The following is a 16,222-nucleotide window of genomic DNA, read 5'->3' on the forward strand; positions in this document are numbered from 1 at the left end:
ACACATTGATAGACATTTAGCCACCGTTGGCATGTGCGTGACAAACGTGAAAAATGTGGTATAAGTGTTTGCCATAATTTGGTGGGTATTATTTAGTCATAAGCCCCTTCTTTTTCTGGAACATTTCCTTATCCTGGAACATTTCCTTATCCTGAAACATTTCCTTATCCTGAGAAGTTACAGCATTCGGCCACTTGTCTGCATTGCAAAGTGTTTACTCAAGTTGTACATGCGGTTAAACTGAACAATCTTTATTATATATTTACAGCAACTGTTTCTGTAAAAAGTTGGTCTTTGAAAGTAATGCATGTATGGCGTCAGTTGGAAACCTTTAAAACGATTTCACTGGAAGTTATTCCTTTCATGAAAGATGCATTCAGTAAGACCCCATGACCACCCGCAGGTTCTTGATGGACCTTCCCATGAGTTTGTATATATAAGTAACACAGATCGTGTGATGGTGTTACGGGTCCTTTAAAAGGTAAGGCGTCATCATTTTTACTGCGGCTGAATACTGAGATACATGTAACGATATTGCAAATTATAAAATTTCAGATACAAAATGTCAACGGACCAAATAACAGGATCCTTTCACCGACATTTTTAATCGCTTTTGATAAATTCCTTCACAGTGAGGAAGGCATAGGAGATTGCACTTTCTTCATATAATAAAGATTCTACAAGTGAAAGTCGTGTGAGTCCACACCAGGTGTCGAACAAGCGGTCTCAGAATGAGAACCATCGGCCTCAGAACCATTGGCCTCAGAGTCAGAACCATCGGACTCAGAGTCAGAAGCAATGGCCTCAGAGTCAGAACTAACGGCCTCAGAACCATCGACCTCAGAGTCAGAACCACCTGCAAGCGTAAAATGGATTTATGGAGAAACTACGTGTAAGCTTTTACTTCATGGCCTTGCGTGTTTGGTAGAGGTACTGGTCTTTTAAGCAGCACATTCGATCACAAGTTTCCAACTTCCCCCACTTTGTATCCTGTATTCTCACATTCCAGTAACTTTCAATATTTTTACATTACAAGAACTTTAAATGTGAAATCTAGGTTGCGTACAAACGTTTGTCTGAACATTTCCTACTGGTTACCTCACTCCTGAAATGTAGTATTGTATACATAGAGAATGTAGTAGGTTTACATGCATGAGTAAACTTGTACAAGTATTAAGCTATATTCTGTTAACCGTGTCAGTTCATGCCCGATACGAGTACAATTCTACAGATGTCGACTGTATACATGTACATATGAAAGTTGATGTCCAGGTTACTAGACTTTTCTCAAGTACAGACTACAGAGGAGCCAATATGGAAACCTATATAACAGCCGATATGCAGATTTAGGGCCTACTTGACTTTCGCGATGTGCTGACTACTTAGAAACCTAGGCCTACTTGAATTTCCCGGTAAGCTTTGGTCTGTACGGTGCTGAACAGGCAAAATAGGTAGGCCTGTCCAATTCAGTCTTGTCATACCAGTAGGTTACATGTGTATACTGACGGGACGAATGTATCTTTGTAACTGGACCTTTAGATGGGAAATCGTTACTGAACGTCGTTACCTGTAGATTCGGACACGAGTATTACATGGTCAAGGTATAAACATATTCCTGGACTGCCGTACAAATCCCAACTAAATGAATAATTTACAATGCATGCCACCATTCACAATATTAGGCCTATATGTGACTGTAAAGAGGGTAAGGTATATTGCAGAGTGTTTATGAACACCCACTGGCAAAGTGCATGCTGTATGCCTACAGAGTTGTGGGTGCTATACAAATGTGGTAGTTGATTTGACACTGTCCATACGCATATAATCACACGAGGCATGGTCCATTCCAGTTGCTAGTGCACTTGACCTGCATATAACTGGACCGCTATGGACAAAGCAGCGCCACTGTGTTTGTACTGTTGGAATCCTATACGAACGTACGTACTGAATAGTAATCGATGGTCCAAGCACACCTTACAAACATTTATGTTGTAGCCTAGCTACAGCTATATCCACTTCGAGGGAGACACATGCAGAGGTATCATGAATTTATACTGACAGGTAAAGTCAAATGAAAGAATGAATGAGTAGGGTTTGAATACGCAACACTGGAAGTATTTCAGCCACATCGTGGCGAGAAAAGCTTAGTACCTGGGAACAGTCATGGCTTTCGACATAATTAGAACGAAAAGCAAAAGTGCACAGAATTAAGGTAGAGTGTTTTTATGAATGAAACTGATTTTTTGGCCAACAGTTAGGCTTCGTACTATTTAGGGGCCTCCCTGGCCTAGGTAGCTACAGTGACCCAGGAGCGTCCCACTAATACGGTCGATGTGAGTTCAAGCCCAGTTCATGCTGGCTTTAACACCGGCCGTACGTGAAAAGCTCTGGCAGAATCTTGCAGATGATCCTGAGTTTCCCTCGGGCTCTGTCCGGTTTCCTTCCATCATAATGCTGGTCGCCGTCGTATAAGTAAAATATTCTTAAGTACGGCGTAAAACACCAGTCAAGTAAATAAATAAATATTAAGTAAATCAATTACTCTTTATTTTCCATAAAACAAGATATATCCCTAAAATTTAATCGGTCATGACTTTCAACTTCCAAAATGAATCGAGAATTACCAGACGGTATGGATATGGATAACTGACTGATTTACCCTTAACGTTAAAGGAACTAACTATATCGAAATATGTTGTATCGATATCGGTAAAATGTTGCATTTATCCATATGTAAATTATCAATATCGATATATGAATTGTAGCTATCGATAAATTCCTCTCTTTAATTATATCTGTAATTCAGCGTTTTTACCTGTCTCAAAATTAATACTCCTTCCTGACGTCTCAAAATAAGTTTTACCGGAAATTTCAAGATGTTAACGGAGGTAAATATAACAAATGTAAATTGACAACTTTTTTCAAAGATATTATACGAGTGTCTGTTTCGTAGCAACGTAGAGTGGACAGTCATTTCCAATGATTTATCGAAATCAATAATTTTATTATTGATACTGATAATTTATTTGTCAATATTGATAATTCATTTACTGATATCGGTAAATCATTTATCGATAGAAATAAATCCGTTCTGGTCATCGATATTGACAATTCATTTCACTTGATATCGATAAGTCTTATATAAAAGTTAATTTAGTCTCCTATGAGCGCGGTGTGTGAAATGTCCAGCTTAAGAATTCATTTAAATTAATGTTAGTGTTAATCTTTCTAGGAAAACACAATGGGTTGTTCAGCTTCTCAAGTACATATTGACTCTAGAAGCACTGGTATGCAGAAACCCCATCTTCCCCAGTCTGGGACTTTCTCAGCCACAACCAGTGGAGCGTCCTCGACCTGGATGTCTGTGGATGTAGACAAATTGTTGATGGCTGAAGGATATGATGAAACAAGAAGCGATGCATTTCATTGGTGGAATGTTGTGGACAAACTCAACACGCCAACACCGATGACTGTGATACCAGACACAAAGGTAATGTGTTTTCACTATAGTTGGACTCTTTCCTTTCTATTGATGTATCATACCTTTTTTCAAGAAGATGCTCTAGCCTGTGATATATCATTTTTATCAGTGAAGGGAATCCTGACATTTCACCTTTATATAAGTAATAAATTGTGTTGTTATTTTCTTGTAGAGAAAAACATGGAAGACAATTCGCTTATTTGTCAGCAGTACTTTTAAAGACATGAATTCTGAGAGAGAACATTTGGTGAAGCAAATATTCCCGCAGCTTCGTCAGTGGTGTGAGGGGAGAAAACTCCGGTTGATAGAGTGTGACTTGCGCTGGGGAATCCCCAAAGACTCTGACACCAGCAAAACCCTCATTGGTTGCTTGTCTCAGATTGACAGGTAATTACATTCTTTTACATATGCAAGAACAAGATACGTTGAATCACAGGTATAGCCGGCTACTACAAAGATTCTACTTTCTTGTTCCGTTCTCAGGGTAAAAGCTTAAGTGACAACCACATAACAATCCCAATACTTTAGTGTACTCCCCTCATACGGATTTCAGACCGTGTGGTATTCCATGTATGATTTTGTTCAGTCATATAAATATAAGCACCAGGCTAATCACCTGTTTGATCAGACCCGACTGAAATTTTAACAGGAAGCGGACCGCGGCCGAGTGGCCTAACCCAACCTTGTTGGACAGGGAATTTGTACAATCCCTCGCTCTCACTGGTCAAGGGGACCTTGGCGACCATAAGCAGTTGACGACTCTCGTCGAAGATAACGTTCGTAGAATATCACTTGTTTTCCACTACTATAGCGTGAATATATATGCGTCACGTGTAGGAATGTTTGTCAGTCCGCCATAGTATAAGTGAAAATCTCTTGAATATTGCCTTAAAAACAAAAATCAAACTAAATAAATGAATAAACAACTATTTTTGTTGATGTTTCGAGGTGTCGTGAGGAAAATGGGTGTCCGTACTTCCTGTGTATGTTGTCAGAGAGATATGGCTGGTGTCCGCAGCCTACAGAGGTGCCAGATCATATCAAATCCAGGTAAGTACTTAGGGTACAATATCAGCAGATTGTGAACCCTTGTCATTTTAGTTTAGTTAAAAAGCACCGTTTTTATCAGATTTGTCAAAATACTATTATCATTTTGAATTGCTTAGTTCATTGATTTTTCACAAGTATCTCACCAATATACTTGATTTGACACTGGCTGATTTCACAAATCGTCGTGTCTGTGGATTTTAATATATATGTTGATAAATTTGACCTGGAGTAGTTGTATAGCTTATTTAATCCGTCGACATTGGCTTAAAGAACACATCAGTTCGCACATGATATATTCAAAGAATGAACACATGATAGATGAGGGTACTCATTTAAACACATTTTGACAGGTACAAGTGGATGCCTGGTGTGTCGGTGACGTCACTGGAGATCCTAACAGGGGCATACTGGGACCATAACCCAAATGTAAACCAACCTGTATAACGCGCTATGCGATATTGGCTGTAAATGTTGTTACAAAGAATTTCAACTGATTCAAATTTTTTATTTTTAGATTTCATATTTACTATCGCAATTATCTTATTTCTCCGTCGATGATTTTCCAAAAGGGATGGCAAACTACAAAGAATTTTAAATGACGCAAATGATTTATTTACTATCACGTAATTCTTCGTCGATAATCCCAGGACATATTTTCAAAACGAAGAACACACTTACTCACGACAATTAAAAATAATTAAATGGTACCACGTATATGTATTGGACAATAATTTGTAAGACGAAATGTCGTAATAACGCAGTGTGTTTTTGTGTTTTCTTTACATATCTTTAGGCCTTATTTATGTTGCGATCGTCAGAGTTTCTGGAAAATGTGAAGGACTCGGAATGTAGAGCTTCGTGTACAGAAAGTAAAGAATCTCCAATGCAGTCACTTTGTACCTTGAAAGGTTAGTGATACCATGGTGCGTCAAGCAGCTTACTTCAGGTAAATTGATGACGTATGCTTGCACACGTATCTTTCAAAATCTTAGCTAAAACGACCCAGCAACTGTCCATGGAATAAATCGGGTGCGAGTAGTTAGTTCGTTAACGTGAATCTATCATATTTTCCTTTACTTTACTTCCAAGGTTTTGCTGTAGTGGTAAAATACAGTACGCTTTTCTGCGATTTATGTTGGTACATTCTATCCTAGGTAAACTGCGAGAACGGTTTCCCCAGCAGGTGAGGGAGTACAGGACAGAGGTCTCTCACCCTAACTCCCAAACATTACAGCTGACAGGACTCGAGGACTTTGGCCAGACTGTTCTGGAGAACTTCAAGGTTCTCATTGACAAACAATATCCATCAGACTGTCTGGGAGAGGATCTGAGTATAGGGGAGATACAAAGACTAGAGCATGAGAACTTCATGATTCAGAGGTCACAGGTGAGGTCATGGGAACTTCATGGTTCAGCAGGAGGACCTCCTGATTCAGAGGTCAGGTAATGTCATGAAAACTTCATGCTACAGAGGTCACAGGTGAGGTCAGAAGGGACTTCACGATTCAGAAGTCACAGGTGAGGTCATGAGAACCTTATAATTTAGAGATTGCAGGTGAGGTCATGAAAACTTCTTGATGCAGAGGTCACAGGTGAGGTCAGGAGAATATCATGATTTATAGTTCACTAGTGAAGTCAGAAGGACCTCCTGATTCAGAGGTCACTGGTAAGGTCATGAGAACTTCATGCTACAGAGGTCACAGGTGAGGTCATGAGGATTTCCCGATTCAGAAGTCACACCTGAGGTCAGAAGAACATCGTTATTCAGGGATCACAGGTAATGTCAAGAGGACTTCATTCAGAGGTTACAGATGAGGTCAGAACAACTTCATGATGCAGAGGTCACAGGTAGGCCTAAGCTCAGGAGTTTACGAAGCAGTCACAACATCCTGACAACACAAAGTGAATAGACACGATACCAAGGTAAATGCACTTGACCTATCCAAAGGTAATTAAAGTCTTGGATACTTCATGGATAGGAGGTCACAGGTAATGTCAGGAGAATTTCCCAATTCAGAGGTTCCATGTAAGTTAAAGATAACTTGATAGTGCAGAGGTCGTAGATAGGGCATAATTAAGTAATGCTTTTTAAGTATAGATATATTCTTAGTGCGATTGGTAACAAAGACATTTTAAGTGTTTTAATGGCTTGTTTCTTGTTGCATCCCTGTATGCAAAAGTAACTATCTTTACAGGTACTCTTAGGGCGGGATGAGGTTCTCAAAGAGGTCAGAGGGTATATTGAGGAAGATAACTCTAGTCCACCTTCATTGGCTTTGGTGGGCTCGCCAGGTGCAGGGAAGAGTGCGGTCCTGGCTTTTTGTTCAAAAGAGTTTACGGCTAAACCAAAATACAAGGTACTTTATGACGGGTTTATTACGTTAAGTAATATTTTCTGTCTTTCTGAATATTTACCTACTATTTTACGTCAGTTGTGTTTTACCATTTGAAAAATTCATTTTCATTCCTTGAGAGGTGTTTAAATTAGCCATACTTAAGAACATTTCTCTTGTATGACCGTTATTAGTTATTTGTGGAATAAACCGGTCAGACTGTTGAAAAAAAAACACCGTACCTCGGCAAGTACGTGAGAAACCTCCTTTGGAGCGCGATGTCTTCAGGAAAATCTCCTTATACGGCTGGACATGCAACCAGTGAAAATTGCAGTCTCATTACACATTCGGAAAGTCTCCTGGACGACGTTATCTCATCTATACATGCTGTGATATCCAATCCCCAAATATTTGCGGATAAAGTTAATTTAATTAATATTGTGGCACAGTTTTCTTCTCCTTAAATGTCTTTATACCAGGCTGTTACGACAAAGGAAGATTGCGTTAACACTGATGGAAAATACAAATTCAACACAAGATCCCTACAATATGGCCGAAGTGATACCAATAACGGCGTTAAACTCCAATCATTCGTTCAACACAAATGGTTAAAGCAGGAATTTTTAAGGATTGCGTTGCAGTCATCAATAGATATTGAAATGCTTTCGTTCACTTTTATTCTTGTCAGACTTTCTTTCATTTCGTGGGTGCTACGCCGGGGTCTACCGACCTTTACCAAGTGCTCAATCGTCTATGGACGGATCTGGCACCTACCGAAGAGAAGATACCGTCCGACTTAGACGAGATGGTCAGGTCTATGGAGACACTGTTCCTTCGCGCCTCGAGAATTGCGAAAAAGGAAGGCTTCAAAAAACTAGTGCTATTCATTGATGCGCTGAATCAGATGGATGATGAAGGTAAGCATTAGGTCTCCTAATCGTGTCATTTTGATTGTTGACTGAAAGAAAACAGCAGGTTATTGTCTTGGATCCTGTCATTTAAGGCCATTGTCTGTAAGCAATGAGTGGAGCATTTCATATATTTTAACCAGGTAATTCTGATCACGTAATTTCAACAGCCTGTATTCGTTGAACCTATGGTATATGGTATAGTTTAATAACGCCTTGTGTATATACATACTAACACAGACTTCATTTCAGAACTGGTGGATGTAATGGATACGAAAATGTTCTTCACTGAGAGACCAAACGTTTTTAAATAGCCAAGTTAAATTGTGTTTATCTAGTGTATTTATTATTCTATTTATATGCACTTAAAGGTAACGCTCAGTCATTACGCTGGCTACCAAGTCGTTTCCCAGGTAACATGAGAGTGGTGGTCAGTACATTGGACGGGAAGTGTAGAGACTCTCTGAGAAACAAGAAACCTCCTGCCAGAGAAGTTTTTGTTGAACCTCTGGACTACGACATCAGGAAGCAGATTGTAACACAGATACTGGCGGAGTTTAGCAAAACCTTAGATTCAGAGCAGGTAACATCTGATATTCTTTACGATATACGCTCTTTCAAAAATATATAGAGTTTAAACTTAAGAAACTAAATGTTTGAATTGTTTATGGGCGTTAAACAGCTGTCATCTTCAGTAATTCAAACTATTTATATATTGAAGTTTTCTTGTGATAACTGTAATGCTATCTTTAGAAACAAGCAAGACCATTTCTTCTAACGATACTAATCAATGCTGTATAGAGATGTTCCCATGAAAAATTGCGTACCTTAATAGGATCACTTTGTTTGTCTCTTTCTGTTGCCGTCTGTTGTCCTCAGCTGAGTACTATGGTGTCCAAGGAAGACGCTGGTCGTCCATTATGGCTCTCAGTGGCATGTGAGGAACTCCGTATCTTTGGCAGTTTTTCTGGACTTTCACAGAAAATAGTTGATCTTCCTGGACAACTTATCGGCCTGCTTGACATGGTAATGGAACGGAACATTTATTTCATATAGAAGAATATGAATTACAGCGAAGTCATACCGACTTTCATATGCAGAGTATGATGTTAATCCCAACCAAGGAGGTTATTTTTGACAGCGTTTAATTTTATGTCTGTCAACAACTTGCATCATTACTGAAGGGGAATTAGTAATTTTATGGATTTGTCCTCAACCCAAGTTCACTCTGAGCACAAATGTTTCATCCCAATCCTGGCGTTTTGTGTACCTGTTTGTTGAACGCATTTAGTAAATATATCAACTGTATACACTGTAGTAATTAACCGAGTGAAACGTTATTTTTGCGATTCATTTACAAGTGAGGACTTGTCATATATCTGCATGTGGGCCCTGTCATTTGCCACAGGTGTTAACTCGTATAATCAGCAGCTATGGAGAAGACCTAGTAAAAGCCACCCTCTGTCTGATAGAGGCTTCGAGGTTTGGTTTGCTAGAGACTGAGCTAGTGGAGCTGTTAGCTGTGGACCCGGTCATACCGCCAGTGAGTGGCTCCAAGGCGGAAAGGTACAGAAAGACCGAAGATAAGATTCCCATGGCAAAGGTTAGTGCACCCATGCAGGGGTTTAGATTCCTTTAACTTAAACGTCGATCAGTTTTATGGATGATCTTTTAACAAATGATGGCGCGAAGTCAAACAGCCGTACGACTGACGTTGGCCATCTGTTTTTACCATGGCTCTATACGAACAGTGAGAACAAGGTAATCTACTCAGCTTTTGTCCAAGGGCAATGCAGTGGTTTTGATGCGAATATTGGTAAACTTCACTGAGATATTTTCTTCTGAATTCTCCCTCGCGCTGATGACATCAATGCGAATGGGACAGTTGTCAAGTTAATCCAAGTCTTGCAGTGTCGAGAATGAACCCAAGAACTAATTTCATCGTATAAATGAAATATTCTTGAGTATGGCTTAAAGCACCAATCATATAAATAAATAATTAAATAAATAAATAAAGCTGTATGCCGAACACGGATGCTCTCAGTCAGCTTTCACGAGAAACATTATTAAAATAGTCTTAAGCCTCAATTCTCAGAGCCATATTTTCATCAAATCAATTAGGCAGAGGACAAGATTAGGGATAGAAACGAGAATTGTTTGAAGGAAATTTCATTTTCTGACATGGTTTAAACGTTTTGTTTTTCATCTCAGTGGGCGTTGATATTCCTTGGGTTGAAGCAGTATTTGAGACCGTCTGGTAATTCTGGAGAAGGTCGCCTGGACTTCTATCATCGGACCATCAGTAAAGTCGTTCGTAATGTATACATGGGAAATGAAGCAGACACCATAAAGTGGCACACACGATTGGCTGATTTCTTTGAAAACTGGTACGTTGGTTTCCTTTGTATATGTAAATGTGTGGCAAAAAATTGCGAACGAACATCCGTGCTTCGCGTTTTGAATCATTATGTCATAATATGGTCCAAGAATAATATTTCCCTTGTACGACGGGACGACACCCCATGCGGAACCCACGACCATCCGCAGCTTGCTGACAAACTTTCAGCTTGCTGACAGACTACCAGAAAAAAATAAAACAACCTCAACATTAGCGACATACAGCTCCCTCACTGTATTAACTTTCTGTTTTACTTCAGCCATGACGCGGAAAGGAAGGCAGAAGAATTACCATACCACTGTGAGGCCATCGGTGACTTTAAACGATTGAAGGCGTGTCTTCTGGAAATGGACGTCTTCAAGATTTTATACCAGGAAAGCACAAAGCTGCAGTTAATGAAATACTGGCAGCTGATTGGTGGATATGAAATTGCGGCTGAAGCGTATGTGAACGCTTTAGCCATGTACAAAAAGGTGAGACATTGATCACATTTTTGGGGAAGGATATCTTTTGTTCTTAGTTTTCTTGAAACTTAAATTTCAAGCTTTTCCCATTGGCAAGTTCATGGACACTATAGATACCTGACTGATATTTTTAAATTGTATTGTTTTAACCTTCTTTCTTTTCTTATAACGCTCCCCTCCCCATATGTAAATGAACATACTACAGTGCTCTTGTATTCTTGTGTAGCATACTGAAATAATGCAAAACATGCCAAATCATCTTAAGCGAGTGTTACACTGATGGCAGAAAATAGTAGAGAAAAGTGGAATGTTCTAGGTTAATATTAACCTGGTTTAATACGGCAAAGTTTTGTATAGAAATCCCAAATTTGTGAAAGTTTCTTTGGGGCATCACCAGATAATATAATAGAGATAATAAATCTTTGATTCTTAGTAAATATTTGATTTCTTTGAAGGAGAATAATCTAGTGGACATTGACGAGATAGAGCCCGTACAGGTGAGGGTAGCCTGGTTTATTCTGGACATTGGCCAGTACGACCTGGCTCAGTCTCTGCTGGAGGAGGTATTAGAACAGCTCCGGCAGAAGTACGGGGAGGAGTGTAAACTGATGTCCGGCTGTCTAGTGGCACTTGTCACGCTCTTCTACAGACACGGTATTACCCAGTATTTACATACACAGTACAGCTCTGCTGTTATACAGGCACGGTATTACAATACATTTACAGAAACATTATTACCGTACATTTAGAGACGCAGTATTACTTCACACGTTTACAGACATAGCCACGGCCTAAAACAATCAAGTAGATAAATAAGTACAGCCATAGCCTACATTTACATACACGGTAGTACCGTCCATTTACAGACACGGTGTTACTTAACATTTGCTAATACTGTATTATTGTGTTTGCGCGAGCACGGCGTCGCCCTACATCTACAGACTTGGCATCACCCCACATTTACAGACACGGTATTGCCCCACATTTTACAAACCGGGTATTGCTCTACACTTATATACTCAATGCGTTACTGTACATTTGCACTGGAGGTATTAGCGTACATTTACCGACACGGCATTAACAAAACATAACATCATGAACATAAACATGTTATGCGTACCGGCAGTATAAGGCTGAACATTTGTTGTATATGTACTTAATTCATTGGTACGTAACTGCGTGTTCATTAATTTTTCATAAAGTTACACTTGCGGTGCAGTGATTTTCTCCTCCCCACAGTGTCCGATACACAAAGATATTTCAGTGCGATAGAATGGGGCGAAAATATTTCTACCATTTTTCGATTTTATGACCTATACTTTGCTTAAATGTATGTTTGGAGCTTTATAAGTGCCATATCGCATGCCTGCCATATAACAGGAAGAGAAGTGTAAAACAGAATTGAAAAAGAAGTAGCCTCACAACTGTGTCAGTAGCTGTCACTCACAGCTATAGTCAGTTTCGCTTCTTGAGGAGCACACTTTCTTGCACTGGGGCTGATTCCCCGCCTTACCATACCAGGTCCTTAAAAAAACACAGTTTTTATCGTACTTACGGACACGGTACTATCGTATATTACGTGAATAATAATAATAAAAAACAACAAACGTTTGATCTCCCCAAATAAAGAAAGAGAAAAGCTCTTGTTGGCGACCATTCAGCATACGTACTGATTAATGAATCTGACTTAAGTATGGGTGAGATACATGTTCATCGACGAGAAATCCCAATAATGGAACAATCCTATATAATTCATAATTCATGATAACAGACATTTGACATTGATTATTTAAGATAATATGTATTTAACTTTTTTGTATATGTGTTTCATAAATCTGCTATTTACAGCACTGAAGTTTGTGTATGGCTCTAATCCAGCGTTACAGCACTGTAAACGAATGGGTAAAATATATGGAGCACTTTGCGTGAAGGTAAATGATTTTTTTCTGACCAACGCGATATTATTTATCTAGTATTGAATAGATGTACTTCAGAATGTTTCACTTATACGACAGTGGCAGTGTTATTGTGTGTGTGTGGGGGGGGGGGGGGGGGGGAGAGTGGGGACTACAGAGCTTTGGGCACCTGAAGCTAACACACAACCAATCGGCCACGGAGGCGATGTTATGGAATTAAGTGGATTAAGAAAAAAACATTCATATATATCTTAGGTTGGTGTTTTACGCTGTACTCAAGAATAGTTCACGTATACGACGGCGTGCAACATGATGTTGGGAAAAACCCATGACCATCCATATGTTGCTAACAGATCTGCCCATGTACGGCCGGAGGGGAACGCAAAGCGATCGCATTGGTGAGAGGCTCCAGGGTCATCGTACTGAGCTAGCACATTAACCAATAGGTCAAGAAGGCCTTGATTAAGCGAAATGCCTGACCTTATAGGTAATTATGATAAATTTATGGCAAGGCTGTTTAACTAAAGGTAAAACGTAGAACTGCCTATGGCGGGGTTTTGCACCTTGTCGATACGTAAATTGTTGGTTTATGTCAGCTGAATGGTATAGAGTGCTTGTAATACCCACAAACAAAACATCGACAAAGTCAGTGGATCAAGCTTCAGAAATGCTTACCTTTGTATGGGTGTGTAGAATACCATGGCCTGTTTCAATTTATTGTTTCAGGTTTACAAGAAATTCTGGCCAAAGACTGATCTTGAACTGGGCAGGAATCTGGCTTTGTGCAGTTACTTCTGTCGCGAGGTGATAGACGAAGCTCAAAACATCCTGGAGAAAGTGGGAGAAAAACGCGCCTTGGCGCATGTCCTGTACACCAAAGCCACGGCAAACCAGTACAACGATGACATAAGTAAGTAGTATCCTGTACGCCAAAGCCATGTGATGATATAACGATGATATAAGTAAATGATACCCTGTATACCAAAGCCACGGCAAACAAGTACAACGATGACAAAAGTAAGAGGTATCCTGTTCACTAACGCAACGTCAAACCAGTACGACGATGACATAAGTAAGTAGTATCCTGTACGCCAAAGCCATGTCAAACCAGTACAACGATGATATAAGTAAATGACACCCTGTATACCAAAGCCACGGCAAACCAGTACAACGATGACACTAGTAAATGGTATCCTGTACGCCAAAGCCACTGCAAACCAGTAGAACGATGACATAAGTAAGTGGTATCCTGTACGCCAAAGCCACTTCAAACCAGTACAACGATGACACAAGTGAGTGGTATCCTGTACACCAAAGCCACGGCAAGCCAGTACAACAATGACATAAGTAAGTGGTATCCTGTACACTAACGCAACGTCAAACCAGTACAACGGTGACACAAGTGGGTGGTATCCTGCACACCAAAGCCACGGCAAGCCAGTACAACAATGACATAAGTAAGTGGTATCATGTACGCCAAAGCCACTGCAAACCAGTAGAACGATGACATAAGTAAGTGGTATCCTGTACGCCAAAGCCACTTCAAACCAGTACAACAATGACACAAGTGAGTGGTATCCTGTACACCAAAGCCACGGCAAGCCAGTACAACGATGACATAAGTAAGTGGTATCCTGTACACTAACGCAACGTCAAACCAGTACAACGATGACACAAGTGGGTGGTATCCTGCACACCAAAGCCACGGCAAGCCAGTACAACAATGACATAAGTAAGTGGTATCCTGTACGCCAAAGCCACTGCAAACCAGTAGAACGATGACATAAGTAAGTGGTATCCTGTACGCCAAAGCCACTGCAAACCAGTACAACGATGACATAAGTAAGTGGTATCCTATACACCAAAGCCACGGCAAACCAGTACAACGATGACACAAGTGAGTGGTATCATGTGCACCAAAGCCACGGCAAACAAGTACAACAATGACACTAGTAAGAGGTATCATGTACACCAAAGCCAGGGCAAACAAGTACAACGATGACACTAGTAAGTGGTATCCTGTACGCCAAAGCCAGGGCAAACCAGTACAAGCGATGATATAAGCATGTCATATTCTCTACACCATCAGAACCACGGCAAGCCGCTTCGTTAAACACCAGGGGGCAAATTGATTCATTCTTTGAAAATCTCAGTAACCTTTTTGTTAAATAACCGTGCCTAGATATGCTGCCATAAGACGTTGAGATTCATTTGAAAAGTTAAAACAGCTTGATTTACGAGGTTTGATGGTTCTAGCACGATCATAAGAGGTGCCATCGATGACTTTGGGTGAAGAAACTGTTTATGTAAATGGTAATGTGTAACTTGTCCGATAATATATTTTCGTTCATTGATGCATGTCAGTTAGACGCGTGATCAAGACTTTAGCGTCCATTTATCCGTGTTAATTTATGGCGTGGAAAGATTGACATAGTGACAGAGAAGTGTTGAAATATATGTCCTTGCATAAAAAACACAAGAAATTTCTAAAAAATCTCTGTATCTAAAAAAAAATTGTTTTAAATAATGTAGTATTTCATTATCGAAAAATATCAGTTGGCTTATGATGTTGGATGGAAACATGCTTAAAACGCCCTACATGTATTTAGTGTTTACATTGTTTCATCGGAAGTTTTCGTTACGGTTTCAGATGTTCCTGTCAAGCTATTTGAGCGCTCCCTTGAGCTCTGCATGCTTGAGTTTGGCAAGTATCACATCCAGACAGCACGATGTTACCAGCTCTATGGCCAGCTATACTGGAACCGATATGCAAGGTTGGATCCCGGAAGACGAGACTGGCTAGAAAGTTCGCTCCCTTTGTACGGACATGAGCTAGAGATTCAAGAAGAGCTGTTAGGTCCAACTCATCCAATCACGGTCCGAGCTCGACAGGACAACATAATTGTGTTAACGTCATTGGGCAGAAAAAATGAAGCGGAGGAATTAAAGGAAAAACAGCCTCATGATCACGAGGCGTTGTAAACTGTGTTGACAAACGCAGATTCTGGTTTTCATTGTGGAACTGTGACAATTGACAATTGTAACAATTAAATGCAAATTTAAATATGTATTTATTTATTTGATCGCTCTTTTAAGCTGCACTCAAGAATGTTTCACTTATAAGACGACGGACAGCATTATGGTGAGAGGAAATCGGTCAGAGCCCGGGGGAACGAATTGGAATACCTTCATGTACACTCCGTTAAAGGAGAAGAAAACTTACAAACATGACACTATAGGATGAAAAGAGCACATTTTTTTTATATCTTGTAGTGCCTGCTGCATAATTTTACGATTTTTCCTCGCCATACACGTAAAGCCTGAAGACGGCAAAGCTGGCATAAATCGCTGAGTCCATCGCGTCCTCCATCTTTAACACCCTCTTATTTATGCTGGGTGTGTGTTGCCTCCCAGCCAATGAGAGTCCTTAAAACTGCCGGCTTGTTCGTGTAAACTCGGAACCTACGTCCAACATTCCGGTTTCCCGATGGTCAAGCGGAAAACGAACTGTACTGTTCGCTACCTTCTGGGATGAAGAGTTCTACCGGAAATGTACGACCTGCACTTTGGCGGTTTCTGACGGCAATTCTCCTCCTAACACAGAAGACTTCAGGACTAGTTCTTAGGCAAAATGGAGTCGCCCACAACGGATTTTGGCGCTGACTTTGTTTA

At 40.1% G+C, this 16,222-nt stretch overlaps 1 protein-coding gene across 1 annotated transcript; it reads left to right on the plus strand.

Moving 5' to 3' along the window:
* The first annotated feature begins 731 nt into the window (after positions 1–731).
* LOC135482114 (TPR repeat-containing protein DDB_G0287407-like) lies at positions 732–15,532 on the plus strand. The gene is made up of 18 exons (XM_064761958.1): positions 732–845; positions 3,233–3,490; positions 3,654–3,868; positions 4,430–4,531; positions 4,882–4,957; positions 5,325–5,439; positions 5,686–5,969; positions 6,727–6,888; positions 7,553–7,781; positions 8,144–8,355; positions 8,652–8,798; positions 9,181–9,375; positions 9,984–10,159; positions 10,430–10,643; positions 11,090–11,288; positions 12,483–12,565; positions 13,277–13,460; positions 15,201–15,532. The coding sequence occupies exons 1-18, from the start codon at positions 732–734 to the stop codon at positions 15,530–15,532; spliced, it is 3,297 nt and encodes a 1,098-aa protein (XP_064618028.1).
* Positions 15,533–16,222: the final 690 nt, after the last annotated feature.

The sequence above is a fragment of the Liolophura sinensis genome, chromosome 1 (assembly GCF_032854445.1).
Source record: "Liolophura sinensis isolate JHLJ2023 chromosome 1, CUHK_Ljap_v2, whole genome shotgun sequence".
Classification (NCBI taxonomy): Eukaryota; Metazoa; Mollusca; class Polyplacophora; order Chitonida; family Chitonidae; genus Liolophura; species Liolophura sinensis.